At 46.9% G+C, this 27,565-nt stretch overlaps 9 protein-coding genes across 9 annotated transcripts; 3 read left to right on the forward strand and 6 right to left on the reverse strand.

Annotated features, from left to right (window-relative positions):
* Positions 1 to 549: 549 nt before the first annotated feature.
* N7458_002574 (uncharacterized protein) lies at positions 550 to 4,509 on the forward strand (the record flags this gene model as incomplete). The annotated part of the gene is made up of 3 exons (XM_056905957.1): positions 550 to 968; positions 1,025 to 2,594; positions 2,644 to 4,509. The coding sequence occupies 3 exons, from the start codon at positions 550 to 552 to the stop codon at positions 4,507 to 4,509; spliced, it is 3,855 nt and encodes a 1,284-aa protein (XP_056770064.1).
* Positions 4,510 to 11,129: 6,620 nt separating this feature from the next.
* Positions 11,130 to 11,745, reverse strand: N7458_002575 (uncharacterized protein; the record flags this gene model as incomplete). Its single annotated transcript, XM_056905958.1, has 2 exons — positions 11,130 to 11,521; positions 11,574 to 11,745. The coding sequence occupies 2 exons, from the start codon at positions 11,743 to 11,745 to the stop codon at positions 11,130 to 11,132; spliced, it is 564 nt and encodes a 187-aa protein (XP_056770065.1).
* Positions 11,746 to 13,098: 1,353 nt separating this feature from the next.
* On the reverse strand, positions 13,099 to 16,194 carry N7458_002576 (DUF3723 domain-containing protein; the record flags this gene model as incomplete). Its single annotated transcript, XM_056905959.1, has 3 exons — positions 13,099 to 15,363; positions 15,417 to 15,718; positions 15,777 to 16,194. The coding sequence occupies 3 exons, from the start codon at positions 16,192 to 16,194 to the stop codon at positions 13,099 to 13,101; spliced, it is 2,985 nt and encodes a 994-aa protein (XP_056770066.1).
* A 1,175-nt stretch (positions 16,195 to 17,369) lies between these two features.
* Positions 17,370 to 18,009, forward strand: N7458_002577 (uncharacterized protein; the record flags this gene model as incomplete). Its single annotated transcript, XM_056905960.1, has 2 exons — positions 17,370 to 17,583; positions 17,648 to 18,009. Coding segments are annotated over 2 exons (576 nt in total), but the record flags the coding sequence as incomplete, so codon positions are not given.
* A 722-nt stretch (positions 18,010 to 18,731) lies between these two features.
* On the reverse strand, positions 18,732 to 20,531 carry N7458_002578 (ferric reductase family protein; the record flags this gene model as incomplete). Its single annotated transcript, XM_056905961.1, has 5 exons — positions 18,732 to 18,829; positions 18,892 to 18,975; positions 19,134 to 19,205; positions 19,252 to 19,987; positions 20,043 to 20,531. 5 exons carry the CDS (start codon positions 20,529 to 20,531, stop codon positions 18,732 to 18,734), a joined length of 1,479 nt encoding a protein of 492 aa, XP_056770068.1.
* A 707-nt stretch (positions 20,532 to 21,238) lies between these two features.
* Positions 21,239 to 22,077, forward strand: N7458_002579 (uncharacterized protein; the record flags this gene model as incomplete). Its single annotated transcript, XM_056905962.1, has 3 exons — positions 21,239 to 21,297; positions 21,345 to 21,784; positions 21,833 to 22,077. 3 exons carry the CDS (start codon positions 21,239 to 21,241, stop codon positions 22,075 to 22,077), a joined length of 744 nt encoding a protein of 247 aa, XP_056770069.1.
* A 261-nt stretch (positions 22,078 to 22,338) lies between these two features.
* N7458_002580 (uncharacterized protein) lies at positions 22,339 to 23,014 on the reverse strand (the record flags this gene model as incomplete). The annotated part of the gene is made up of 2 exons (XM_056905963.1): positions 22,339 to 22,528; positions 22,971 to 23,014. 2 exons carry the CDS (start codon positions 23,012 to 23,014, stop codon positions 22,339 to 22,341), a joined length of 234 nt encoding a protein of 77 aa, XP_056770070.1.
* A 277-nt stretch (positions 23,015 to 23,291) lies between these two features.
* N7458_002581 (uncharacterized protein) lies at positions 23,292 to 23,741 on the reverse strand (the record flags this gene model as incomplete). Its single annotated transcript, XM_056905964.1, has 2 exons — positions 23,292 to 23,498; positions 23,550 to 23,741. 2 exons carry the CDS (start codon positions 23,739 to 23,741, stop codon positions 23,292 to 23,294), a joined length of 399 nt encoding a protein of 132 aa, XP_056770071.1.
* Positions 23,742 to 23,939: 198 nt separating this feature from the next.
* Positions 23,940 to 27,224, reverse strand: N7458_002582 (patatin-like phospholipase family protein; the record flags this gene model as incomplete). Its single annotated transcript, XM_056905965.1, has 5 exons — positions 23,940 to 24,857; positions 24,944 to 24,970; positions 25,161 to 25,531; positions 25,596 to 26,153; positions 26,201 to 27,224. The coding sequence occupies 5 exons, from the start codon at positions 27,222 to 27,224 to the stop codon at positions 23,940 to 23,942; spliced, it is 2,898 nt and encodes a 965-aa protein (XP_056770072.1).
* Positions 27,225 to 27,565: the final 341 nt, after the last annotated feature.

A 27,565-nucleotide genomic window follows, 5' to 3' on the forward strand; every position in this document is an offset into this window, starting at 1 on the left:
GAGGTAGTCAACAATCTGCTGTTAATCATATCACGAATCATCACAAGCTGGGAGGGGGCGAGTCGAGGCGCCATGATAGTCTTTGTCGCGCTGTCAACCAAGGTTGATGAGGTGGCCAAGGGCGCAAGGAAACGTGATGGACCTGGATCTGGGTCGGTTCGGGCCGACAGTCCAGCCGAAAACCCAATGCTGTACTGTACCCACGAGACAGACTTTGTCGATGTTCTCTTGCGTACCGTACTGTGTGATAGAAATAAGTCGTGGAATTTCATTTCATAATTTACATTTTCAGGTAGTCCTCATTATTTATAGACAAGTCTTCTTGTATCCTTAGTCTTATCTTTCCACCAGGGAAACGCATGAGTAGTCACATTGACACGTGAGATGCACTCCAGATTACAGCCTCACACCCGGCGCCTAACGTACCCCTCTTTAACCCTTCATCTCGCCAGCAAAGCCTAACTATATATCGAACCCGAAGTTTTTACACTTCAACCGCCAACCTACCTACCTGCGTCGAAAATAGGCTATTGTGCCGTGTTCTCCACAATGGATGGTTTATCCGGGGCGGCGAGCGTTATCGCGGTCATTCAACTAACGGGAAGCCTTGTGAAGCTTTGCGGGGGCTACATTCTAGAGGTGAAAGATGCACGAGACGAAATTTTCACCCTACAACGGGCGATTGCAGGCCTCCAAGGGACACTCCAAGACCTGCAGAAATTCCTTCAAAGTAACGACGGAAAGGCCCTACCTACCTCCTCACGACTAGGCCGCAATATTACCGATTGCCTCTCCGACCTCCGAGCCTTAGAGGGGAGACTTGATCCAGGAAAAGGAAAGAAGCTAATGCGCAAAATGGGATTACGAGCCTTAAAGTGGCCCCTGAAACGCACAGAGGTGGAGAGCGATATTCAGAACCTCGAGAGATATAAATCTTCATTCCTCTTATCTTTACAGGTGGATCAAACGTACGTTTATCGAGCAAGGTTTATGGCTCTGTATAATTGACCCAAAGACTGTATAGTTCTCTGATGGTCGGCGTGATCGAGGGTATGGATCTTGGGAAGTTGGAAGGTGCGGAGGAGGCAGGGTTTGAGTCATTCTCCGACCGAGACGAAGTCCAATGTCTCCAAGGCACCAGGACCCAGCTTCTCCAGCAGATAATGGAATGGGCTATGTCGCCGTCCCAAAAACGCATTTTCTGGTTAAATGGAATGGCCGGGACAGGAAAATCCACAATATCTCGGACTGTGGCAAGGTCGCTCAAGGACACCAATTATCTAGGTGCCAGCTTCTTCTTTAAGAGGGGTGAAGGGGACCGAGGGGACGCGAAGAAGTTTTTCCCGACATTAACAAGGCAACTGATGCTCATGATTCCTGCGCTGAGGTCTGGCGTGCACAAGGCACTCCACGATGACCCTGACATTGTGTCAAAATCGCTCAGGGAGCAGTTTAAGAAACTACTCCTTCAACCGCTGCTCGATCTTGACCAACTCGGCCGACAACCTCAAGCCGCTGTGATAGTGATCGACGCTTTGGACGAATGCGAACATGATCAAGATGTCCGAAACATCATTCGATTACTGGCTCTTCTACAGAAGGCAAAATCGGTTCGTCTTCGGATCTTCTTGACTAGCAGACCCGAACTTCCAATCAGCCTCGGCTTTTCAGAGATCGCGGATCATGGGTATCAGGACCTAGCTCTTCATGAGATACCCGAAGAAGTGACAGAACGTGACATACGTTTATTCCTGCAGGACCGATTTGCGAAAATCAAACACGACAGAAATATTTCCCAAGACTGGCCCGGCGATGACGTCATCCAAAAATTGGTCACGATGTCCGTTCCACTGTTTATTTCGGCTGCCACAGTGTGCCGTTATATCGAAAATGCAAAATGGGATTCCAAATTGCGCCTCGCAGAGCTTCTAACGGACCAAGCCAAATATGTATCGAAAATGGATAAGACATACCTACCAATTCTGACGCGACTACTGGACGATCAAGAGAGTGATGAATCGGAGCAGCAGCAGCTCCTGCAAGAGTTCCAGGACATAGTCGGTGTCATCATCCTTCTCGCTGATCCGCTCTCTATAAATGCCCTGTCGCTGTTTTGTGGGATAGGAGCAGACCAGATCAGCAATCGATTGGATTCATTCCGCTCTGTTTTGAGCATTCCCGGTGACCGAGATCAGCCTGTTAGGATTCTACATCTATCATTTCGGGATTTTTTGGTCCGGTCTAGCAGCAAGTTTTTCGTGGATGAGCGAAGAAAGCACAAAGAAATTGCTCACTACTGTCTCAAAACCATGCAAAGTCATCTACGGAAAGATATCTGTAATCTCGCAAATCCTGGAGCGTGTAAGGCAGACATCGACCCCCAAGATATCCGACAATATCTACCGCCGGAATTAAAGTACTCTTGTCACTACTGGATACACCATCTCGAGCAAAGTCAGGATCTATCTTCCGGGATAGAAGATGTGCTACAATTTCTCCAGAAGCATTTTCTGCACTGGCTGGAGGCGATGAGTCTACTAGGTCTTATATCGGAGGTAGTGGGTATGCTTAATCTCCTCTGCGTGATTTTACCAGTAAGCACCGTAGTATACAGCCATTTAAGATTTATACTAACAGATCTAGGGAGACGAGCACTCTAGGATATCTCAATTTGTACATGATGCACGGCGTTTTACACTCAAGTATTATCAGATAGCTGATGAGGCGCCACTTCAGCTTTATTACGCAGGGCTAGTATTTGCCCCCCAGACGGCAATAATCCGTAATGAATTCAAACAAGAGCTTCCTACTTGGATAGGCCAGTTACCACGAGTTGAGGAAAGGTGGGGTGCAGAATTACAGACTCTCGAGGGCCATTCAGGCTTGGTTACCTCGGTGGCCTTCTCGCCTGACGGCCGGCTGCTGGCGTCCGGCTCTCACGATAACACTGTGCGACTCTGGGACACGGCGACGGGCGGCCTACAGCAGACTCCCGAGGGCCATTCACGCTGGGTTACCTCGGTGGCCTTCTCGCCTGACGGCCAGCTTCTGGCGTCCGGCTCTCACGATACGACCGTGCGGCTCTGGGACACGGCGACGGGCGGCCTACAGCAGACTTTTGAGTGCTATTCACACTCAGTTACGTCGGTGGCCTTTTCGCCTAACGGTCAGCTTCTGGCGTCCGGCTCTCACGATAAGACCGTGCGGCTCTGGGACACGGCGACGGGCGGCCTACAGCAGACTCTCGAGGGTCATCCAGACTCGGTTACCTCGGTGGCCTTCTCGCCTGACGCCCGGCTGCTGGCGTCTAGCTCTAACGACAAGACTGTGCGGCTCTGGGATATAGCCACGGGCGGCATACACCGGACTGTTAAGGGCTATTCACGCTGGGTGACCTCGGTGGCCTTCTCGCCCAACGGGCGGCTTCTGGCGTCCGGCTTTCACGATAACACTGTGCGGCTCTGGGATACGGCGACGGGTAGCCTACAGCAGACTTTTGAGGGCCATTCACTCTGGGTTACCTCGGTGGCCTTCTCGCCTGACGGCCGGCTGCTGGCGTCCGGCTCTCACGATAACACTGTGCGACTCTGGGACACGGCGACGGGCGGCCTACAGCAGACTCTCGAGGGCCATTCAGGCTTGGTTACCTCGGTGGCCTTCTCGCCTGACGGCCGGCTGCTGGCGTCCGGCTCTCACGATAACACTGTGCGACTCTGGGACACGGCGACGGGCGGCCTACAGCAGACTCCCGAGGGCCATTCACGCTCGGTTACCTCGATGGCCTTCTCGACCGACGGCCGGCGGCTAGGTTCCGGCTCTAGCGACAATATCGTGCGGCTCTGGGACACAGCGACGGGCAGCCTACAGCAAACTCTTAAGGGCCATTCAAGCAGGGTTAACTCGGTGGCCTTCTCGCCCAACGGGCGGCTGCTGGCGTCCGGCTCTCACGATAAGACCGTGCGGCTTTGGGATACGGCGACGGGCGGCCTACAGCAGACTCTCGAGGGCCATTCAGACTGGGTTACCTCGGTGGCCTTCTCGGCTGACGGCCGGCTGCTAGCGTCTAGCTCTCACGATAACACCGTGCGGCTCTGGGATACGGCGACGGGCGGCCTACAGCAGACTCTCGAGGGCCATTCAGGCTTGGTTACCTCGGTGGCCTTTTCGCCTGACGGCCGGCTGCTAGCGTCTAGCTCTCACGATAACACCGTGCGGCTCTGGGATACGGCGACGGGCGGCCTACAGCAGACTCTCGAGGGCCTCAATGAGATTTCGAAACCGAATATCGTTATCGACAAAATTTCTTTTTCTCAAGATAGTTCATATATTATTACCAACTTGGGCAACCTTGTCGTTCAGTCTGGGCAGGCGAACGATGCCTCTAATTCGAGCCCAGCGCTCATCATTGTCCGAGGACAGTGGATATTCATCAACGGCAAAAATGTGCTCTGGCTTCCCCTGAGTTTCGGCCTAGCTGTTCGACAGTTACTTGCGATACAATTGCTCTAGGACACGCGTCAGGCAAGGTTTCCTTTATACGTTTCCAGTGATACTGTAGCAGTTGTCAATGATTTTCGCTTTCTCTCCTTCCTCTATTTTCTGATCTCATGATAGAAGAAGGGCCTGGGAAGAAAATCGAATTAATATCACCCTGTAGTGCTAATGGAAAGCGCTTGAATTCCACTAGATTCTGGATCCCGTAGAGCATATATTTATTTTGGTTTGCTACATTTAAATAGCTGGGTCTGGCTAAATCGGACGGCTCGTCGTATCATAGGGTAAGTTATGGCGGAAAATGGGGTACATCTGATACCCCACTAAACGCCACTCACTTCTCAGACCAAAGACTTAAACGGTGGGGCCAAAAATCCGGAGAGGAGAGTAATCCGGGGAAGCTGGTTTTGTAGTCCTCTGTACTGATATGTTTAGCAGTGGAACCGAATTATTTCAGCCACAGGAGACTGCAAGTCATTAACTAGTACTCCACTATCCATCGTCATATTAGTTAAGCAGAATGCTCATGACGCAATGTACACAAGACCATTAATATCTACCCGATTCCTAAACTAGCGGCTAGGCGGTCAGACCCAGAAACAATGAGAGAGTGTAAGTTGGTGAAGCTGGTTTTGCGCATCTCTGTAGTTAAGCAGATTGATCACGACGTAATGAACATAGGACCATTCATATATACCCAATTCCCGAACTAGCGGCTTGGCAGTGGGGCACAGAAAGAAGGAGTGAGTGTAACTTGGTGAAGCTGGTTTTGCACTTCTCTGTACGACAAAGCTATTCTTTTCTCAAATAGTTCACTTATATCATAAATCGAAAAATGGTAATCTAGGTTCCTGATGCTTATCGGACTCCTGCCGTTCTACGAGCAACAAATCCAGCATCAGTGTCTAATCTACCTTAGCGGGAAAAGGTAAGTATCAATATTCCAGAATGACATATTATATCAGGATACAGTACGTCCCGAAACTGCTGCACCCCCCTCCTCTCTTTAGAGAGATTCTCTTGCCCCACCCTATTTGGAACTAGTCCATATTAGGAATAAGTCCGGAATATCAATATTCCTGTATAAGTCTCAATACCATGACTTATTCTGATTAAGATACGGTGCTTTGTCTCGTAACTGTATTGACGATCCAAGGGAACTAGAATTTCCATGGCAATGCATACAAGTCGAACACCAGAGCTGGAGAAGTGCCTCGAGAATCTGGCGAGCTGTTACTTCCGTCTGCCACACCCATGGCCAAAGTAGCAAGATCGCCAGCCTACCACTCTTCCCTGTCTATATGCGTCGCAGCCTTCGTTTAGGCCGCTAGTTATAATACAGAAGGCTGTGCTTATACACAGAGCTAAATTGGCAAGAAAAGATGATTCTCCTCCGACAGTGCTATTCAATCCACCGTATTTGGAGACAAATTGATGAAGGGGCCGAAGGGGTTTATACGTAAGCGGCCGAAAGCAACAAGATTCCCAGACTATAACTATAGAGTATAGCCCAGAAAATCAAAATTCCTGAGTTGTCATCTATACAACACTTTAATCCAACAAGCTGCTCTTGTGGGCGCATCTATACTGGACCGTCTTGGTCCACTTACAGTACAGAAGACATCCTGTCGGAACGAAGAACTCTCATTCTTAATCTTACCTAGCAGCCTAGCGTCAAGTTCGCGGCTTTGCTCTGCCCGTACGCCGGCATGGCCTCAAACTTGCCGTCGGAATTGATGTCTGAAATTGACAGAAGAGAATTTGTGCCCGGCCGAGGAAAGAACAACTACTCTTGATTGGAATGACGGCGTGGATGCCGAGAGAAGAGCTAGCATCAGGAGGTTGATCAAGAGAAAATGTGATGGTGATTCACTCCAAACTGAAGCTCAAAGCCGTCCTTCGTGGTCTCTTTGCGGGTCATTACGACGCCCGCGTTTGTAACCAAGATGTACAACCGGCTATTCTGAGCCAGAAACGCTGAAGTACAACTCCGAACGCTCTCAAGAGACTCCTGGTCAAACTGAAGAAGGTGGACATTCGGAGACACTACAAGTTCCCCAATGGCCTTCTTTGCCTTTTCGAGATTTCGTGCTGTTAGATATAGTTTCGCACCGGTCTTCGACAACGCCTTCGCAGTCTCGACTCCGATACCTAAAGAGCAGCCTATGATTAAGATCACCTTATCCCCCTATTTTCTAATAAGACCTTCATCTCGGACGATCTATTTAGCTACCGGGCACTTATCGCTAAGGCCACTTGGATATACATGAGCCGCAGTATACCGAGATATTATAATAATAGTTTAGGAAAACTAAAAGTATAGAGAGGTAGGTTCTAACGTAGGGTAGAAGCCTTTATTTTTGTAGAGAATATTATAAGTATTAACTAACCCCCTTTATATATTCAAAGAGAAAAATAAAGGGGTACTTTGCGAAGGCTTTCGTGATACTCGAGGCGAGCCGCAGAGTTAATTCTCGCGGATCAAGAAGTACTACCTCCTCGTAAGTAGAGTAGAGCTAGACTCGCTGTATTCAGAATAATAAAGATAACTAGTTATATTACCCCTATTTAAGGTTACGCTAATATAGCGGGTAACAGTGCTATATTTTTATCTATAGTTCTTATAATCTAGAATAGCCGCTTCCGCCTTTTTATCAGCCGTATACTCAAAAGCCTGCAGTCGTGGGGCTTCCCTAAAGCGGTTAGAACGATGTCATCATGAGTAATAACTCGCCATTTCCGGCGCATTTTCACTATATCCTATATTAGGTCAAGTTAGTTAACGTAATTCGTCCACTAGTCTAAATTTGGTTAGATCGATGTCAGCAATATTGCTACCTGCCGAAGTGGCAAATCATCATACCCGTGGACAAGATAAACTTTGGGCATACCAGCTAATGTTTTGTGCTCCTCGCTCAACGCCCAGGATCGATTAAATAACAGTACTGCTTATGCGAAAGATAGAATACATAACCCTTGTTTAGGCAGCGATAGTGGTACAATTAAGCTTGAGTACATCACTGCTTAACATGTGGTAGCAATGGAGGTAATCGTAAATCCTATCAAGCATACTTCGGCCACGGACCAGCAGCGCAGGCGAACGTCATCCCCTCAAAATTTTGGAACTGTGGAACTGTGGAACTGTTGATCTATGGAACTATAACGTCAAGCTTCTCAATGGAAATAACGGGAAATGGACTTTAGGTGACTTAATTCCGAGCTGAAATGGAATGAAAGCTATATAAGCCCAATCAATGCTGGTAGTTTCCCAATTCCCAATCACTATCCTACGTCTTCAAAAGCGAACCCGTCACAATGGCAACCAAGTACACCGCAGATCACGAGTCTCCCAACGGCCCTGGAGACAGCCGTCCTACGGCCCTCCAAATCATCCAAGATGAACAGCTCGAAGGAAAGCTCACCGACAAAGTCATCCTTATCACTGGCTGCTCCTCCGGCCTAGGAATCGAGACCGCACGCGCCCTGGCAAAGACAGGCGCTACGCTCTTCGTCACAGCACGCGATCCCCACAAAGCTAAAGTCGCCCTCGGCAATCTCCTAGAGTCCGACAAAATCCACCTCCTAGCACTAGACCTCAACTCCTTCGCCAGCGTTCGAGCCTGTGCTAGTGAGTTCCTCTCCAAGAGCCACCGGAAACTCAATATCCTTATCACCAATGCCGGCGTGATGGCGACACCGGAAGGCAAAACTGTGGACGGCTTCGAGACCCAATTCGGCGTAAATCACCTCGCCCATTTCCTCCTCTTCCAGCTCCTAAAGCCCACCCTGCTAAGCTCCTCGACCCCAACCTCGCCTTCCCGGGTGGTCTTCGTCTCCTCCGCCGCCCACCGTATTTCAACCGTGCATCTAGACAACCTCTCCTTAGCGGGCGAATACGACCCTTGGAAGGCCTATGGACAGAGCAAAACCGCCATCATCTGGACGGCTAACGAAGTCCAGCGCCGGTACGGATCGAAGGGCCTCCTCGCTTTCAGTCTGCACCCTGGCGGTATCACCACGGGTCTCCAACAACACGTCCCTGATGAAGTGCAGCAGAGCTGGGGCGACGACAAGTCCTTTGCGCTGAGGTGGAAGAGTCTCGAGCAGGGCGCTGCTACTACTGTCTGGGCGGCTGTTGCGAAGGCCCTAGAGGAGCATGGTGGGAAGTATCTTGATGATTGTCAGATTGCAGGTCCGCATGATCCTGAGAGTGGGCCTATGGGCCCTGGGTATGCGCCTTGGGCTTATGATGAGGCGAATGCGACAAAGTTGTGGGATGTTTCAATGAAGATGGTTGGCTTGGACGAGGAGAACTGATTTTCGAGGATAATGATGTGTCGAAGAATTAAAGGAGCTAGATTTGGAGCCATCTTTGCTTGGACCACTCGTGATTAATTCTTGAGTGTGCCTGGGGCTGTTTGGAAGGGGAATGGAAGTGTCCGATGTATTGAATATACAAGCAATTACATGCCTGAAAGTGTTATGTAATCTACGTACGAAGCAATACACGCGCAATTTACGAGGTACTCCGGAAGAACTCCAAATATAGACTGGTGTTTCTTGGCTTAGGAGCCAGGAAAGTCAATCGAAGAGTGTAGGTGGTCGCACCAGTTTCGGGACGTACTGTATTATTAGATATATACGCTACTATAGATGCATATACTTATATACCAAATCAATATCATCATCAAATCAGAAAAACTATGCTATCAACGGAAACATCACGTCGCGGCTGAAACTTCTGCACGTGATCAAGTGTCTAATCGTGGGAAGGACATAGACATGAGAAGCATAATAGATTAAAAATTCACCGAATGGGGATAGTAACATTGCCCACTGGGTGACTCCTTCTCCGGTAGGTCCGGGGGTGGCCATTTCTTCTCTCCCAAGCTAGATGGTATTCATCGTATTTTTCAGCCGGGTTGTGCCTGTTTGTGAATTTATAAAATCCTTTATCCGAGTAGAGATCGTCTCCTTCCCAATATCGAATTTTGCCTTTGCTCCACTTGAACTCAGGTCTTAGCTCCCAATTAGGATAGAAGATCTTTTTGTCTGTCTCCGACTGTGGAAGTCCAGAAGACAGCTTAAGGGTAAATTTCTGTTCGTGGGCCTTCCATGCTGAAAGAGCCATAGCGTTAAAAATGGAGTCAAATTATACAGAAGAGAAAAACTCACGCATTAAAACATAAAGGTATTTGCCCATACAGCCAGGGAATCGCAAAGAAATGGTGTTTTTTTGTCTGGATCAAGAAGTTCGAAAGTTCTGTTGCTCTTGACAGGGGGATATGAGGCGTCCTTATACAATTTAATTATCAAGAGGAATTTTCTTTTGTGCTTTAGGGGATTGGTGCCTACAGGGATCGATTTTGCTAGTCGCAAGGATCCGTTTTGGTAGTCGCAGGGATTAAGCAGGGCGCAGTCGCAGTCCTATTTCGTTCAAGGATTTCCTTGTAGCTAAACATGAACACTCAGATAGATAAAAACTACTGTGTATCGTAATAACTTAATCGTCCTCACTTCTTCCATCCCCGCCGCTATGCGTTGGTTTCTGGGTACGACTCTGTGGATTAACACTAGGTGCTGTAAAGTCTTGTTCACTGTTTTCGCATACTGTATACTGTATTTTCTAACCGACGCAGATTGAAAGCGGTGAGGGAATCGGCGAGGGAACAGCCGCCACCGTACTCGAGCGCGTGCGCTCCGACATTTGTTTCTTCCCGGAATTATGAACCTGATGGACCTCAAGTGCCGCTAATTGACTCGCTTCGATGTACGATCTGCTACGGCCGTCGATCTGCCTGGTATCACGGAAAGCACTCGAGCGATCCGATCAGATTTCCAGCGGCAGGCGTTTGTTCTCGCCGACGCACGAAATGTAAGCTCTATCAAGCGAGATGGAGCGCCTCTGCTATGAACTTGCTGGCCATTCCGGAATTACCAGCAGATTCACGCAAGACCGAAACGGAAAACTCGTTGAAGAAACCCCTTGCTAGCCTTTGATACAGTTGTTCAAGTATGACAAGAATAGCTGGAAATTAGTGCAAGATGCTCTAATGTCATTTCTTCCCCTCAAAGGCTCTTTCCTCTACGCACTGGAATGAGCTGAAGAGGTATACTCCACTCAAGGGACTTCATGTAGAACTGCAATACATTCATACACTCCTCGGGTTAACAGGTTGGTTAGCAATTCTTGTGACGCGCGCTAGCCTTTTGGCAACTGCTTCCTGGTTTGGTGTACTGTAGAGTCACTTGGAATATTGCGATCACACGAGTGTCCAATTAGTACACGAAGCACTGCGTTACGTTCGTTACCATCGTTTCGACAAGCAGGAGCATGTTTTTCCTATCAAAGCGGCGTAAGATTTCATGGAGGATTTTGAAGCCAGATCTGTCTAAGGAGACCAACGAAATCGGCAAGATGGGTTTTCTCATTTTATGTAAAATATAGTAATTTACCAATTACGAAAGGGAGCGATGGCTCAGACGCTTCACGAAGGATCCACGCCTTTTAATCTTAACATAGATTTGGCTGTAAAATAGAAAGAATAGGAGTGAATCAAAAACTTGAAGCAAGAACAATCTCAGACTAATACAAACTTGTCCACTTCGACATCGGATAGACTTTACTTCCCTCTTTAATGACAGACGCAGGTCGACGTGGAAGTCGCAGAATCCGACTTGCTGTCTGAGACTGTAGCCGAAGGAGAGACAGTACTCGAAGAAGAGACTGTGCTCGAAGAAGAGACTGTGCTCGAAGAAGAGACTGTGCTCGAAGAAGAGATCATCGGCGCGGAGGATGAGCCAGTAGTGGTCATTAACTTATAATCAGACGCACTGCACCAACTGCCAACCCGAAGTCCATTATTCAAAGTGCATGCTGACTTGTCACCGTTCTGATTGAAGAAAGTGACTTCACCGGTCTGGGTGACCGTTACCCAAGCGACATCCTTGCCATCTTCAGTCCCACACGCTCCTACACTAAGGGTAGAGAAATCTTTGCGCGTGCCATTCACGATCTCGCTCAACTCTGCAAAACCGTCAATATATAGTACTCAAGTTCAAATAAGTACAATTGATACCTGAACAGTCGGTTCCATTGAGCTCTGCAAAAGATTCAGAGTAACCTGTGCATCCATGGTTATCGTTAGACCATATCAGACATTGGCGATCCTGGTCGATGACCCCGAGAGAGGCCCCCAAGGAGGTGCGAATAAAGATTCCAATGAGAACTGCTTGTACCGGAAGGTGCATTTCGGTTGGTTTGACTGAGAGAGTTTTAAGCAATAGTAGATGTTGATAGGGGGCACGTAGCTCTTTATAGACAAGCTATGTAAGGTGAGTAAGCTGCGATACTATTATTGACCCCTGAATTGACCCTTATCATGCGATCAAAAAATACTTCGCGCGCCCTGGTACCCCTCATCGGTTGAATTCTGATGTCCTGGAGATGTTTACGTTGATGAGTCCGTACTCCACCTAGAAAGGAGCCTTTGCTCATTCTACCTGCAATTATTAAAACGGATCCTTGCGACTATCAAAACGGATCCTTGTGACTATCAAAACGGATCCCTGCGACACTCAAATGGTCCCTCCGGGGCAGGAACTGCAAGCCAATAGGGAAGTGCCGAGTAATTGTAGAAAGAAGCCACTAAATAAAAGACCCGAGTTGTATTTTTGGGTTACGGGCGGAGTTATCGATTGGGAACCCCATTGCACTCCGTAGAAATTTAGGAAATGGAATAGCTCTCAGAACCAATTTTTGTTAAAGGGCAGCTAGTTAAAACAATAGTGCATCAGCAGAGGGTGACCGAGCTTTGTTCTCACTTTTGCTTCACCTGAAGACATCAAGACAATCCTATGACCCATACAGAGAAGTGCAAAACCAGCTTCTCCAATCTGTATACTGTCATTCTCTCTGGCCCCACTCGCCAAGACACTAGACTGAGAAATGAGTATATCTAAATGGACCTCTGTACATTACGTCATGAGTATTCTGCTTCACATGACAATGGATTGTCGCAATAGAAATGGGTGCAATTCACTGTAGGCAAATACGACGAATGATATTGCACACTACCGGACGATAAAAACTTTCGCCCCTCCTCATTCCATGTGGACTGGATGCAAAACATAGTACAGAATACTCGAAGGGGCAGGTATACCTCAGGAGCCATATGGATAAATGAGAGGCATCTCGAGACGGAAACTTGCCAAAGAAAGTTCTCTTGAGAACAAGTTTGTCTCATGAAAGCAGGGGTCACAATAAATGTTTCCGAAGAAGGGATTGATCTCGAGAAGGAATTCTCGGGCACGGGTAATTCTTGAGAATCCGTTCCTGGGAACCCGATTATTCTTGAGAATGCTTTCCCGTGATTTCGCTATCAATAAGTTCTTTATGATATTGGCTGCCTAGCCAATATTTCTCAAAAAGCCCTTTACGGGAAAGCTACGTTACTGAGAATGGAGTTTTGACACTATATCACTCCTAAGATACGGTTCACGGGTCATATAAATTCCTAGGCCAGCAATTGTCCCAGGAGACGTTTCCCAAATCGTATATGTTTCTATGAAGATATTCGCAAGCTCTCAACCATGCCAGGAATATTAGACCTTCAGGCGAGCTTGCTTATAAGAGGGCTTTGCTTTCTTAGTACGAGGTTTGCTTTTGGGTACTTTTTTGACAACACCGTCATTCGTTTTAAACCTTCCATCTTTCACAAGCTTTTCCTCGCTTGCTCTTGAAAGCATTATCACAGATTCAGTTCCATCCGCCACCCCTGCACGAAAGCACATCTTAGGGCTCAGACTGTTCAGTGATTGATCATAGAGACGGAACTTTTTACGCATATATTTCCTTGCAATGCGTTCTATGAGCGAAGGGTCTGCCGGATCCACCTGATGACGATCTGCCAGTCGCCATTCTTCATTCTCGAAGCACCAGAATTTGAAGTCAACGAATGCTCTTTTATCCGACCCATCAGAAGGTTTACTAGGCTTTGCAGGAGCGTGTGGCTCGTCAGAGATCGGATCCTCCCTGGCCGGTGTTGGACTGGAATTCTGAAGTTCAGGTTCGATAATTTGAGGGTCTTCTCGCGGTGGAGAATTCTCGTTCTCGCTACTGGCCCGAGTATTGTCAATATAGGGGTCTGACGAAGGCATCTGCTCTTTCTCCCCATTATTCTCTCCAAAATTTTCTCTAGAATTGGGTAAACCAAATTCCTGTTCCAACCTTTCCCTTTCCCAATCCTCGTCGAGCCTCTCTCGCTCCTTTAATGACCTTTCCAGGTCTTCAGACAAGCGTCGTCGTTTTTCACTTTCTCTGATGCTGCTGCTTCTTCTCACGGAATACACAGACGGAGAGTAATTTCGGGCAGATGTTTGGGTCTCATGCGCGGGACCCTCACTGTCCGAGGCAGTTTCTTCCGGAGTGGAAGGATCATCGGCAATATTAGCATCATCTTGTGTTTTTTCGCTGAAATCAGACTCAGAAGATCTGAATTCTTGACGATCAAACAAGGGGCTTTTTGAAGCATCGTCAATACCCTCATCTTCCATTAGCCCGACAGAATCATCTTCAGACTGCACTTCAGGGGCTACCGAGCTTCCATTGGCCATCGAATCATCTTCTGGGCTATTAATCACCTCATCAGGTTCTAAAGAAGGAGCATTCTGGGCACTACTCTCATCTTCAATGTACGGACTGCGGTAACCCTCGAGGACTCTGCGTGCTTGATAATTCTCATAGACTGGACGTGCTTGGACTGATGCTCTTTCTAATACATTGTCGATGGTTTCAGGAGCATGCACCGGAGACCCATTCTCATGAACAAACAAAGGTGACATATCTCGTGCGGGTGGACTTGGGCCCGTTTGTCCAGTTCCAGTTCCCGGAAGCGGCCGTTTTCCCAAAAAGGCGTAGTAAAAGCAACGCCGAACGAAGAAAGTTGTGACCGGAGAAAATGCAGCTTCATCATGAACCTGATCGAGGAATAAGTATGGAGCATCTTGAGAATGTGCCTTTTTCTGCGGAAAGCCACATCTTCTTTTTGTAGACACTTCGCTGTCGGCAAGGACCTCTGAAGTTGGCCTATTGTGTTCAACAGCTAGCAAGAAACAAGCAGACACCCGATCAACAAGCGTTTCCAATTGGATAGGATCATAACGAAAATGATCCGGTTTTCGAGCTTTCAGAAGAGCGGTCCGCGCGATGAGACGATCAGGCGACTTTTGAAGAAGAGATTCTATCTCTTTCGTCCTAAAGCCAACGCGGCGAGCTAGATCGGCCAGTCCGAAAAGTGCATGCTCATCAATTTCCCCGCGGTCACGCTTGACCAGAAGTTCCTCATCACATTTTGCGGGGGCAGGGATTGACCCGTAATGACGCATCGTGTAGAGCCAAAGTTGACGATATCCTAGATCCAACCTATCGGCACAACTAGTAGCTTGTTGGCGAAATGTGAAATCCGATATTTGTATGAAGCTCTCTTCATCAGCTGAGTCGCCGCTAAATTTTCCTTTCATTGTATTCCATATGGATCCATCTGCAACGCCGAAAAGCCGTTTCATGCATTGTGCGCATTGTTCAAAGAAAATGAAATCTTTCCAAAAAGTTTCCAAGGATGGAATTATTCCATCGAAAAGTTTTATTCTTTCCCAGATTACCTTGCGTTCAGACTCATCAAAGGAGGGGAAGATTTGTCCACTAAATATGAGTCCCATGATTTCTTTTGCATCTTTCTCACAGTTCCCTGGGGCCTTCAACTGCATTTCCAGGACTGTTTCAGTCTCGATTCGCCTAAGGGCATGTAAATTGCCGCCAACGAATGATGAATATGTCTCGTAAATATGATCAAGATAGGTAAGAATCTCCTAGTAAACGATAAGGCTAGCCGAGATGGAGGGAAAGGAGAAGAGAAGCTCACCTCGATTGATGTAAGAGCGATCACCCGATGAAACATGCTGACTCTCATTCCATTAGGCCAGAGACCCGGAATGACTAATAACTTATCAAAACCACCACGAAGTCGCTCATTGCTTTCTTTGTTCAGTTGCTCCATGCGTTGACGCTTCCAGTCAGAAGACAAGCGCATCAGCCACTTTTGTCGAAGGACCCTATTCCCGTCGCTTTCATATTGGCGAACCTTCCTGTATATCTCGCCATCCGTAGGTTGCTTCTCATTCGCATATTCTTCAATGAGGGATGTTTCGAGATCCTCGCTGATATCTATCATCGGCAATTTTAGTGAAAGTATAAATTAACGCTTGTTACCGAGATTGTTTACCATTGAGATAGATATCCACAGTCCACCACCGCTCAGCCGGTGCTAGAATCTTAGAGCCAGCGCACAAGCGATGACGGCCATGAAGCCCTGTCAATTGACCTTCGGGGAACTTGAGAAGTGGTAGATCTTTCCCTGCGCACTGTAGAAGTGAGTGGGTAGAAACGCCAGCGTCATGTATTGCCTCCATTAATGCCTGGCGAGATACAGTAACAGGTATGTAGTTACTGAGCTCAAACCTTTGGCAACGAGTCTTGCGAAAAATACCGCATAATCTTTCCACGTTCTTCAAGTCTAAAGATCCGCATGTTGAGCCCTTGAATTGAATGTCGGAGATCTTAACTCGAGCTGACCCTTGGTACTTCCGTCGCCTTTCATTTGCTTGTTTGAGCTCATTCTCAGTGAACAAAGCGCGCTGCATGGTCAATCTTCGCAGAAGAGAAAGAGAATATGCTCTTCTCTAAATTATTTCTAGATCTTCGAGTACTGTCAGTGGTGAAACGAGATCTTTCTCCTGTGCTATAACACCATCACAGCATAGTGCCTAGGTGGGTGGAACGAACGGGGTTGTTTGATAAGAACAAATGGTCGCAGGGTTCTTGTGCGCAAGAGACCTGGTCTAAACGCAGGGTGGGGAAGGAACTCGAATCCATTTCTGGGGAATCGAAGCTCGAGGGCTATTAGCACATGCAGAAAAATTCTAGGTGGGTGGTGGCAAGGCTAGGGTTGATAGGGTTGATGGCTGCAGGTACAATTTTTCATAGTCGCAAAACTTAAATATTTCAATTTCATAGTCGCAAAACTCAAAAGATTTCGTTTCATAGTCGCAGGCGGTGAGTGGGCCGCAGGGATTCGTTTTCGCTGCTGCAAGCTGCGGGTGGCGAACAATGTCATGTGCCAAAAGAGTGCCGCAGGAGATTTGCCATAGCGATCTGGACTACGCTAAACTAGCACCAGGGAGAACTGAAACAATGTTGCACGAAAGGGCCCGTGTTAGTTCCTTTGCGACCTCCTCATTGTATCTCCCCATGACGTGCGACAAGTAGTCAATACGCATGTGTTGAAGCTTGGTGGCCACAGATATTTTATTACTCTAAGTCTATTCTCAGTGATTCAAAGTTCCTCAAGCTGACTCTAACAAACATCTCCACACTCTATTTTTCTGAATCTTTGAACAGCATAGCCCTCGGTTATAATGTAAGCCTTTCCGTGATATCTAAGCTGTGTCATGTTATTAATCACTGGCTCTTGAAGTTGTCTAAAAATATGGATAACCGACTGACCCAATTCGCTATCTCCGTGCAAAAGGGTGGGTTGGATCAACAGTCCTCAGGGTCTCCCAGAGGAGGAAGCGACAAGCATTTGCCAGCCAAAAAGAAGGACCATACCCACGATTTGAAACTCCCGGGTATCGTTGAATCCGGTAAAAGATCTGGCATAGCCATTCGCAAAGAATCGCCCTGGGAGACACTTAGAGAAATCTATCAGTGTGATTTAGCAGGCGAGATCATGGTAGTGGTAAAAAAGTCTAAGCCTAAGAAAATATACGTTCTCAAGAAGTTCTCTGGACCTGGACAGGATGAAATACATCACAGGCTATCTTCTATCCGGCACATAAATCTGGCCTCCGCGAAAGACTTCTTTGCTACCATTGAAGGTTTATTCACATTAAGCGATTTCTTTCCTTTGACACTTGAGCATGTCGTGGCTTGTCAACACTACCCGAATGAGATCGAGTTGAATGCAATAATGAGCCAGGTCAGCCTGACCCCAGTGCAGATGGGTTACATTTTCTCATTTATCATTTTAGGTTCTGAATGGTCTTTCTTACATTGTATCCCAAAACCTAGAGCATACTTCTTTGGAGTGTTCAGGAATATTGATGGACAACAATGGCAATATCAAGATTGGTATCTCTGCCCACTATTCCATGAAAGACTCTTTAAACCCCCTCCCTCTGACGATGACATTAGGCCGCCTTGAGAAATGTGTTTTGCGAGCCGCAAAGAAACCCCAGAAAACAGAGATGAGATGTCTAGCAAACATCATGATGGAGCTACTACAGAAATACGTCAAGGATGATGGAAATATCGGCATTGACGACTTAGATCGCTGGCCATCTGACTCTGTGCCTGTTGAATTCCTTTTAGCAACAACGGTCTCAGACTCAGTAGGAAGTCTCATGAAGGTAGGTACATCTCTTCCTGACACAGCGACCACTTGCTCACATAATTGATATAAAGCATCCTCTGATCAGCAAAATCCCGTTCAACAAGGATACACTTGTTGGCCTATCTTGGTTTGCTGTCCATTCGACCAAGACATTCTGGTCCTACACACTATGAGATAATATATTTCGATATAGTATGATTGATTACAGTAGGAATACCTTGTTTTTAATCATGTTCTACCTTCCCGATACTCTAGCAAACAGGATCTCGTTTCGTATTGACTATTCACTCTACTGTATCCTTGCAACTGGATAACATTTCCCCACAAAGCTTCACTTATGCGACCGGTGGACCAGTCGCTGCAACAACCAGAACAGATCCCTGCACCCACCAGGACGGATCCCTGCGACTACCAAACTTCATACTATTCTTGCAAAGCAATTAGCCATAATCCATTCAGTTTCACCCCTTCATGTTAGCATTAACTACGAAGCATGCGCAGTGGAAGAGTCCTGTCTATACTGTATCCTTGCATCTGGTAGCGTCTCCCCAGATTCCATGAATAGCGTATTCTACAGGAGGGACTACCTGCGGTAGTTCCAACACTAGCACTCTCCAAATGTCTTTAGTTGTGGCGGATAGGGTCTTGGTAATCTATTTATAGTATCAATTTTTTTTTATATTCTCAATTGGATACGATTACTTTCATCTTCATCGCCTTGGCTTTCATGACCATGGACGTGGAGTAAGATTGGGCATTACCTTTGTAGGTCCTTAACTATCTAGACTATGGTTGGTATTCAAGGTTTATCATGTTCAAACGTTGATGCAAGTGCTGTCGAACGATTCCCCGCAATTTATCACGTATATCTCCAGACGTAGACGCTGCCAGTGGAGATTCAAGTCAGCATTATACGCGTCATAAGAAAACTGAAGTGCTGTCTCACTCATCACAAGCATTTGCCCTTGATCATCTTGCAGCGGTGATCGTTTCTTGATATTCTCCCCAGAAAGCTCCGTTAGAACGATGTCTACGTAGTCAGGAGCTCCTTCATAAAAGAAAGCTCGCTCATGATTCCCAAACAGTGAGCTTTCACTCAACGAGGGATCCTTTCCCACATAAATTGAGATGGTTAGTATCTGCTCGCTTCTGTCAGACTTTGTTTCTCCAGTATATGTAACGAGTTACTGACGTATCCATTATCCGCTACATCCTCCTTCAATAATTCATTAACATGCTCCTGTGCCACAATAGCGATTTCTAATTCATTAGTTGGTTTCTTGTTCCGTGCTTCTTAGGGACATACCGCGATCTTCAACCTGCCAGATAAGATGTACTCGACGCACGCGCGGTGTACACGTGCCATTTCCATGAATCAATTTCCTGGCGTAAGGTAAGACAGCCGGGAGCCCAGAATCACTTGCAACAAGTAGCACATTTTCGTAATCGTCAAGAGCCTCGCTAAGGCCATGAGGCCCACTGTAGAGAGCCGTAGAGGAGTACCCACCGGAGCCAATTGCCCGTAGTTGACGAGCAATTGTGCCGGTAAGGCCGTTCCGAGGCAAAACCAAAAGCTCTAGCACTGATTGCTTCTCCTGTGACCACGAAATAATCGTGAAGGGATGAGTTTGCACCCATGACCAAAAGCTCACCCCCGGAAGCCACAAGTTGATATACTGCCCAGCTTTCACCTTGACTGGTCTCGGTAAGAGCAGGCGTACTTTGAATGGTGTGCCAAAAGCTGCATTTTTGATAGACTCATATGCGTTGCTTGATAAGACGGCGCGCGGGCAGCCATTTCCCGAGAAAATTCCGTTTCGGTAGAGCAATCCCACGAAGTACAAGCTTGATGTGATAGCAAGAACACTTATCCCGATGATGAGATATAGCCACGGTAGCAGCGCATCCTTTGGGACGTGTTGCCAAATTCCATAAACGGTAACAATCGTAAAGCCCTGGTGGGCTCTAAGAAAGAGCTCGTAGGAAAGGTTTCGCACAAATGGAAGCGACATCAGAGTAAGTGCTCCTAAGCATGAAACTGCCTATCGGTTACATTAGATTCGATCAGTGGAGCTACGACTTTCCGCTTTAACTTACAATTATGGTGAGCAGATCTTGTGTATCCGACTCAGTGGTTGAGCTTTTCAGGTCGAAGCCAAAGGCGCCGACATGAAGCACTACCAGTACCATTGTCATCCACCCGAATGCTCGATGAATTTTGCGGTATGCTGTCAGAGAAACACCCAAAAGGTCAGCCGCATAGCTCAAATGACCTGCTCCTAGAAGTAAAATCATGTTGATAAGCGACAGAGACCCTGCACGGCGGCCGATTTCTTCTAACGAGTTGCCCCTGAACAAAATGAGGACAGCGTTCACGGTGACATAAATCAGATGTGCAAATACTCCGACTCGACTCCAAGGGCCCCAAAAGGTGTGGCGAGAAATAACATAAGGATAGATAATATGACGGTAAATGAAGACCAGAACAGGAGTCTTCCATTGAGCAAGTGACCTAAGAAGCCTGATGAAGACAAGACTTAGGAGTATGCCTCCTGCTATCATAGCGTAGATAACGAGTGCGTCCATCACTTAGTTGACACCTGGATGCACATTAATCAGGAAAATTCTGAAGACATATATGCGGCTACCGAGAAACATATAGATAAAGTAGGACCGAGCATGCTTATTAGTAAGAATGCCGACATTAACTAGGGGGCGAAACAGTATGATTCTTGGCTATTTGCTTTGCAAGAATGGTATGACGTGTAGAAACAGTCTATCGGTTTGAAAGGTAGGCCTAAGGAATTTACTTCGGTAGTCACAAGTATCCGTTTTGATAACCGCAGGGATCCGTTTTGGTAGACGCAGCGATCTGTTGTTTTAGTGGTTAGTCGCAAGGATCCGTTTTAGTGGTTGCAGCGATCCGTTTGGGTCGCAGGGATCCGTTTTCGTAGTCGCAGGTGTGTGCCTTTTTTTGCAGAGACCCACTTGATAGTAGAGATGCGTCTCATTGGTCTACCAGCCACAGTGAAGCTTTGTTAGGTGCTCGGACAGGATAGCATACTGTAGCGTTGTCTCTCAGCCCGGAACTTAGGGCTTTTGGGCTAGTAAAAATTGCTCAGTTACAATCCACTACTATACATGTTTAACGAACAAAGGGGGTTGTTCACACCTGGTCATAACCGGAGGATATCTTGCAATAGCTTTGAACTTCTTGGTCCTCGTTGTTTCAAAGCTTCACGGAAAACACAAGTTGGGGTAGACACTCAGAAATTATCGCAATTAGCCACAAGATGGAAATGAACTGCTGTCTGCCGAACAACACGAGCAGTAATGAGCATCCCCTTACCAGGTATGTTTCAATCCGCGTTTATGAGCATGGATTTAATTAGTGTCCAGAGAACATGGGCTTCCCCATCTTGAACACCCTTCCGAAAAATACTCTCTAAATTGGAAAATCAATCAGGCGGGGCTAGGATGGCTGAGTCTGGGCAACTACTTCGGGTACTCCACCGTGCTGATCAAGGTCAGAAAGATCCAGAAGCCGCAGAACGGCTTTCCAATGCTACAGCCGGCTTTTCACCCGAACATTATTGGCTTGGTAGAGGCATTCTATGATGAAGGTGTTGTCTACCTGACTTACAATTATAGTGGTCTTGTAGTGAGCCTGGCGCAAGTTGTATCCACTCCTACAGTCAAGGTTAACGAGCTTGAGATTGCGACCATCTGTTGGGACGTTTTACGAGGCCTTGAGTATTTGCACAAGACTCTTGATATGGGACATGGGAATATTGATAGCTCTAACATCGTTTTGTTCGCTGACGGAACCATCAAGATCGGTGAGCATTAAGCTTTCTCATACTGTTAATAGAAGCTAATGTCATTAGCAAACATTGGGGATTCCATGTTAGAGGATACCCAGACAAGTTTCATTGACGATCGTGAAAGTCTTGCCTCTTTATTACTTGGACTTGACCAGCCAACGAATCATGTCTCGAGGGTCACAGGAGAACAAACCCACAAAGTAACCTTATCGACATATGCATTGCATTTTATCGAGAATCTAGGACCGGCATCATATTCGTATCTATTTGAGGTAGGGCCCAAAGAATACTATCTCGACAAGAGCTGACGAGTCTCAGCACGTTTTCTTGGCCCAGGCGAGCCGTGATGACCGACGCTGGTATTTGATTCCTCATTACTTAGATACAATCATGTACTGGGGTATTATGACAGAATGAGAGGAAGGAAATTGTTCAAAATTACCAAATTGCATTGCTTATAAACTTCTTGACACCTTCGATGAATTCCAATAAAAACAGTGCATCATTCATACACTCACTGTCAAGTTTGCTATAAACCCAGAGCATCCTATTATCAACCCGCATAAACTTTATGGTTCCTGAGAATGGAGAAAGCGATGGTGAGCACTCATCATTTGATTGTGCTCCTGTTTCACCTTTTCCAGATTGACAAACTTGTACATAATCAACAAAACACAAGAAGAACCAACGGAAAGACCGGATGCAATTACAGTCAGAAGAGCCATAATTGACCAGTGACCTCCATGACCCGTATATAGACTGATCATAGTGGTCAGAGGACCAGCCGATTAATTGAGGAGCGTCGGCCTAGCAAAGTCAGGAAGAGATTCCTATAATCCTATAAGGGGAGGGTCAATTACACACATGAATATACGGTTGATGAGCCATATATAATTGCCCCTGTACACATGGTAGAACCAGCTCATAATAGCAAACTCCGCAACGAAGAAAATGCACGCCATCGCAAGTAATGGGGGATTTTGGATAGTATTGAGGATGACTTTTCCTGCTTCATTGTCTGACAAGCCGTTGTGGACGGTATCCGACCTCTGAAGGGATGTGAACGTGCCAGGAACGACCAAGTAGCCCGCAAGCAGAACCCCAATGGGCAACACTAGCAAGCAAATTATATTGCCATGGTATCTGGTCTGCCTCCAGAATCATTCGAATATAGCGGGTCTCCAGAGACTCATATGATAACTCGTTGCGTTGACCGTCAACAAGAGTAGATAGACCGGGAGCCATGACAAGTTCTGTGACGTGTGAGAGAGAATCCTAGCCGGCGTCCTTTGCTTTTATATTTACTGCCAAGATAATTACCTTATATTCACTAACCAGTCTAAGGAATACACTTGACAGGAGTCGCTAAATTGATTCAGTCAACGTCATCTGCTTTACGTATAAACTAACATTTCATACCATCATCTCACTTAGAGTAAATAAAGCCTTTACAACGATCATGTGCCCCACATGCTGTCCATTTGCGTTATATAGTAGAATTAGGAATCAAGCGCCATTAACCTCATCTTTCTGCCTGGCTATTGCTGGGTGTCTCGTCTTCAGTGTTACTAAAGGCTGATTCCACTGTCTTGTGTAGATTCTCAAGAGTACATAATAGCTTGAACCTAGCAGCAAAATACTCTTTGAGCCTGTTGGGATCATGAGGGGGGCTATGTAAGCCTTTTATATCGTTAAACGTTTTTCGATCTAGCTGAGGGTAGTGCATTTCCTGTCAAGCGCTTAGTAGGGTTCCTTGTACCAGAATTTCTATAACGCTTACAAGTGTTTCATCCGGAGGTGGCCACGAGGTGTGGCGAGAAGAGTTGTAGACATATTTTTCTCGTTCATGGTCGATGAGGAGGTATACTCTTGCACCGCAAATATCCGAAAGCTGATGAGCTTTGTCTTTTAGGGTCTTGATCCGTCTTTTGAAAGTAGTGCGGGAGTTCCTCTGAGCGTCAGGACCCCCCATTGTAAAACCACGGCTGAATCAGTTCAAAATTTGATAAGGGTCTGCCTTCGAGAAAGTAGGGAGATTCTTATATTTCGAGGCAGACCTGAACCGCAAGAGTGGGAAGTGGCAATTATTTATATCCTGAAGGCTGTCTAAGATCTATTTTGTGAAAGTCCGCGTTGGCAGAATGCCAGACATGTACATCTGATTTGTTCCTCAAGCTTGTGTCCGTTTCCTAGAACCAGTCTCCCTAGAGTCGCAGGATTCGACCATCCTCCTCTTACCCCTTGTGGCGCCTTTACTGACGTCACAGCTCTGACACGGTTTGCGAGAAGGGTAGTTATGATCTCCGTGGCCGAATGATGAATGCAGGCCTTGCCTCGAAGCGAAGGTCGCCACACTTTCAGGAAAACCAGATATTCTCCACTTTTTTTTGGTTCGTGATTGTATGTAGATATTGATTGTATAGTCCAAGTGGCGAGTCAGGAAGGAGATCGGATGATTGTAGCATCCGCATGAAGGACACAAACTGTCCAGTCCCCCGAATCCATCAATTAGCCCGCTGTCTGAGACATAACTAAGGCCTTCCGGGTAAAGATCTTCCAAGGCCAGAATGATCTCCCGGGCTGGGCCTTTACAGCGCACTGACCCGGGGCACCAAAACGGGACAGAAGTCTGCTCCGGTAACGAGCCAACTAGCAAAAAGAATCTGGAGATCAGCAATGTTGTTGCCGCATCCCGAGCTATCCGCGCGCTCCCGGGCTGGAGAAGTACAAGATCGCGATAGTCGTTCATGGCCCCCACCGCGTCAATTGTCTGAGGTGCATTTCCTAACGAGACATCCAGGCGGTGGCAGTCTCCTCTGACTGACTCGCTCAGCCTGCCTCTCCAATTCTTCCAATCAGTGTCTGTGTCCATTGTAGACATCCATGCGTCAAAACCCCTGCGAAGAAAACCATCCCGAAATATGTGGCGAAAATGAGGAATCTGTTCATCTGGAGGGGCCTTTCCAGTCCCCATAGAAACCATCCGTATGGATCCCATGGACAGGGGCCAAATCTGGTTAGAAACCTGACTCGCGATCTCCCCAGAAAAATTGTGTTTCAATCCACCATCCTGAAAGGAACCGATTCCCTCTAAATCTATCGGCGTAAAAAAGCTTACCAGCCAATCATTTAGTCAACTTAGGGGAGCTAACTCAATGCATTGGATTGACTTACAAAGGAGCGGCTGTTGTGGCCCGCCCACTAGTTTTTGTCTGTTAGCGTAATTACGCCGATCAAGCTGTGTAATGGGTGAAAACTTACATTCTCCACAATTTTGGCTCGTATCGTATATCGTCGGGGCGGATTATACGGTACCCTAGGAGTGTCAGTAAAAAGCACACCGCACAATCTAGTATAACTTGCTATATTCGCCCTTTGAGTCCTCGGATACATTGAAATTCCCGATCACAAATGTACTTGTGTCCCTGGAAATGCTCGTTGTAATTACTCCCACCTTTAGGCCGGACCGTCTTTGACCCGGAGGACGTTCCCTGGTAGCACCAAAGAGATAGCGATTTTCTCCGAAAGCGCCCTTAAGAGCGGTATCGAAAATTTGGGAGTCATAACAGCTATCGTGTAGAAGCCATTGGATCCATTTAGCCACTTCACCAAGCAGTGATTTGTAGCCCGAGACTTGAAGAAGCAGCAGGGGCAAGACGGACCGTCTTTTCCTGAAAATCTGACGCGCTAGTGTGTTGAATCGCTCGGAGCATTCTGTGACATCCCACGACATTGCGAATAACCCTAGAGCAATGAGGCCTCCTATTATATAATGATCAGGCTTCTATACCAATACATTGATATTGTAAATTTAATTTTGACTGACCTGAGCTTGTGCCGATAGCGAGGTCTACCAGATCCTGAAGGGTGCAAGGCCGCAAATGCTCTTGCACAAGGAGGAGGAACTCCAAAGGAATAACGCCTCTGACGCCTCCGCCGTCAAGGGCAAGGACAGTAGGGCTCATAGTTGGTGGAAGAACATCCACAATCAAAGGCTTTTGGTAGAGACAGCAGAGACAGCCTTTAACCGTAAATCGGTACTCTAATCCCGCCACTGGCTCCCCATAGACCTGGGCACAGCGATCACACAACGTGTGACCGCAGTCCAGAACATGTTGCGGGGTATGTAGAATGCAGAATAGACAGATAAGATTACTTCGTAAACAACCCAGTCGACCACTTTCAGATTCGAGTTGTTTTTTCCGTAAATCTGCCGCTGTTGTTGAGTCACACGAGAAAAGCTTAAAACGTTCAGAGAAATGCCGGTCGATCAAATCAGTCTGTTCTTCTGGACATAATCCCGACCAGGATCTTTGAGCTCTGCCATAAGCCTGTCTCACGAGGTGCCGGTACAAGGTCTCAAAAACATCACGAGGATTCGTTGCTACAAATGTTAGATTCACTCACGTAAAGTGGGGTTTTCTAACATACCAAACATCTCCGGAACGTAGTGATCCATGAAGAGGGCTGACGCAATGGAGGGAGCTAGCTCGTGCGGAGACAGGCGCGCGCGATGGGCGATCTCAAGATAGTGTACAAGATTTGACTCTGCGCACGGACTTACTGGGCGATCTCTTCGCGTGGCTTTCACCATATCGAAAGAATTCCACGGGTCGTTAAGAGTGTGATGAAATGCTGACTGAAACAGCGCCCGGAAGTGCATAGCATTCGGACGAAAGTGATGTACTTGTCGAAGAAACGATATCCCCGTTACTTCTTCAGTTATAAAGGCTTTGATCCGCAGGTAGTTCGCAGTTTCTGATAAGCCGCTTTTGTGCAAACCAATAAAGGAAATTCTGGAAAATAGCCCAGACAAGTCTTTGTACCCATTTTCTTGAAGATCCTCGTAGAAAAGGCTGCTGCATGGCCTGTCAATCTCATTATCTGTGACTTCAGTCCTATATATGAAAACCACCCTTGGTGAAAGGGACTGAGGTAGCGAAGATGCAGAACCAAGTTCAAGGCAGTCAACCAGGAACTTTATGACCATTCTCATGCTGGAAATATCATCAATGAATATGCATACCACATCTGCAAAAAGAAATATAAGCCGCGACCACAGTACTTGCAGCAGACTACGCGCGGAATAGTTATCCCACGACACAGGTTGGCCCATTCCAGCCGCAAGTTTCAGTGTGGGACGGAAGTGTCCCGCCTGCGTAATATCACCGTCGGCCAAAAGAACTGGCTGGCGACTTTCCAAGGAGGCGACATCGTATCTGAGCTTGATCTGTGCTTCCGAGATGTGTCTCTTTATATTGTTCTGGGTATATAGCCGCTGAAGGGCGTGATCCTTAGTTTTCCCACCTAGAAAAACACATAAAGATGGGTACTGATTTCCGGGGTCTGGCAACTGGTCGACCACACGTGGTAGGCGACCATGATCTAAGACAGCAAGACTGGAATCCTCGCGGACACCCACATCAAGCCAGCCAATATTTATCGTATTTTGCATTATGTGTAGTTCTTGAAAGGAAGTTTCTATCGCTCTTCTATTGAGGGTAAAGAGCAAAGTATTTAAGCTAGGATTTACCCCTTCATTTTACAGGTTGTTTCATAGCTAGGGTGATATTCTGACCTGGACTCACTATGCCATAACAATAGATCATCATAGTGAGTAATCCTCCCGAAACTCCTTACCAACGCTATACCTGCTCACCCTACGCTCACCTCGTTCTCACCCTCTGTTACCCTCTCTCACCCTCTCTCACCCTCTTACCCTTGCTTATACGTACTTTCGTTATGTACAAATGAGGTGGTGGCAAATGACAAAACCCCTGCCACAGTTCCTGGTCC

This window comes from Penicillium daleae (genome assembly GCF_028827525.1).
Source record: "Penicillium daleae strain IBT 16125 chromosome Unknown utg000002l_segment0_segment0, whole genome shotgun sequence".
In the NCBI taxonomy this organism is placed as follows: domain Eukaryota; kingdom Fungi; phylum Ascomycota; class Eurotiomycetes; order Eurotiales; family Aspergillaceae; genus Penicillium; species Penicillium daleae.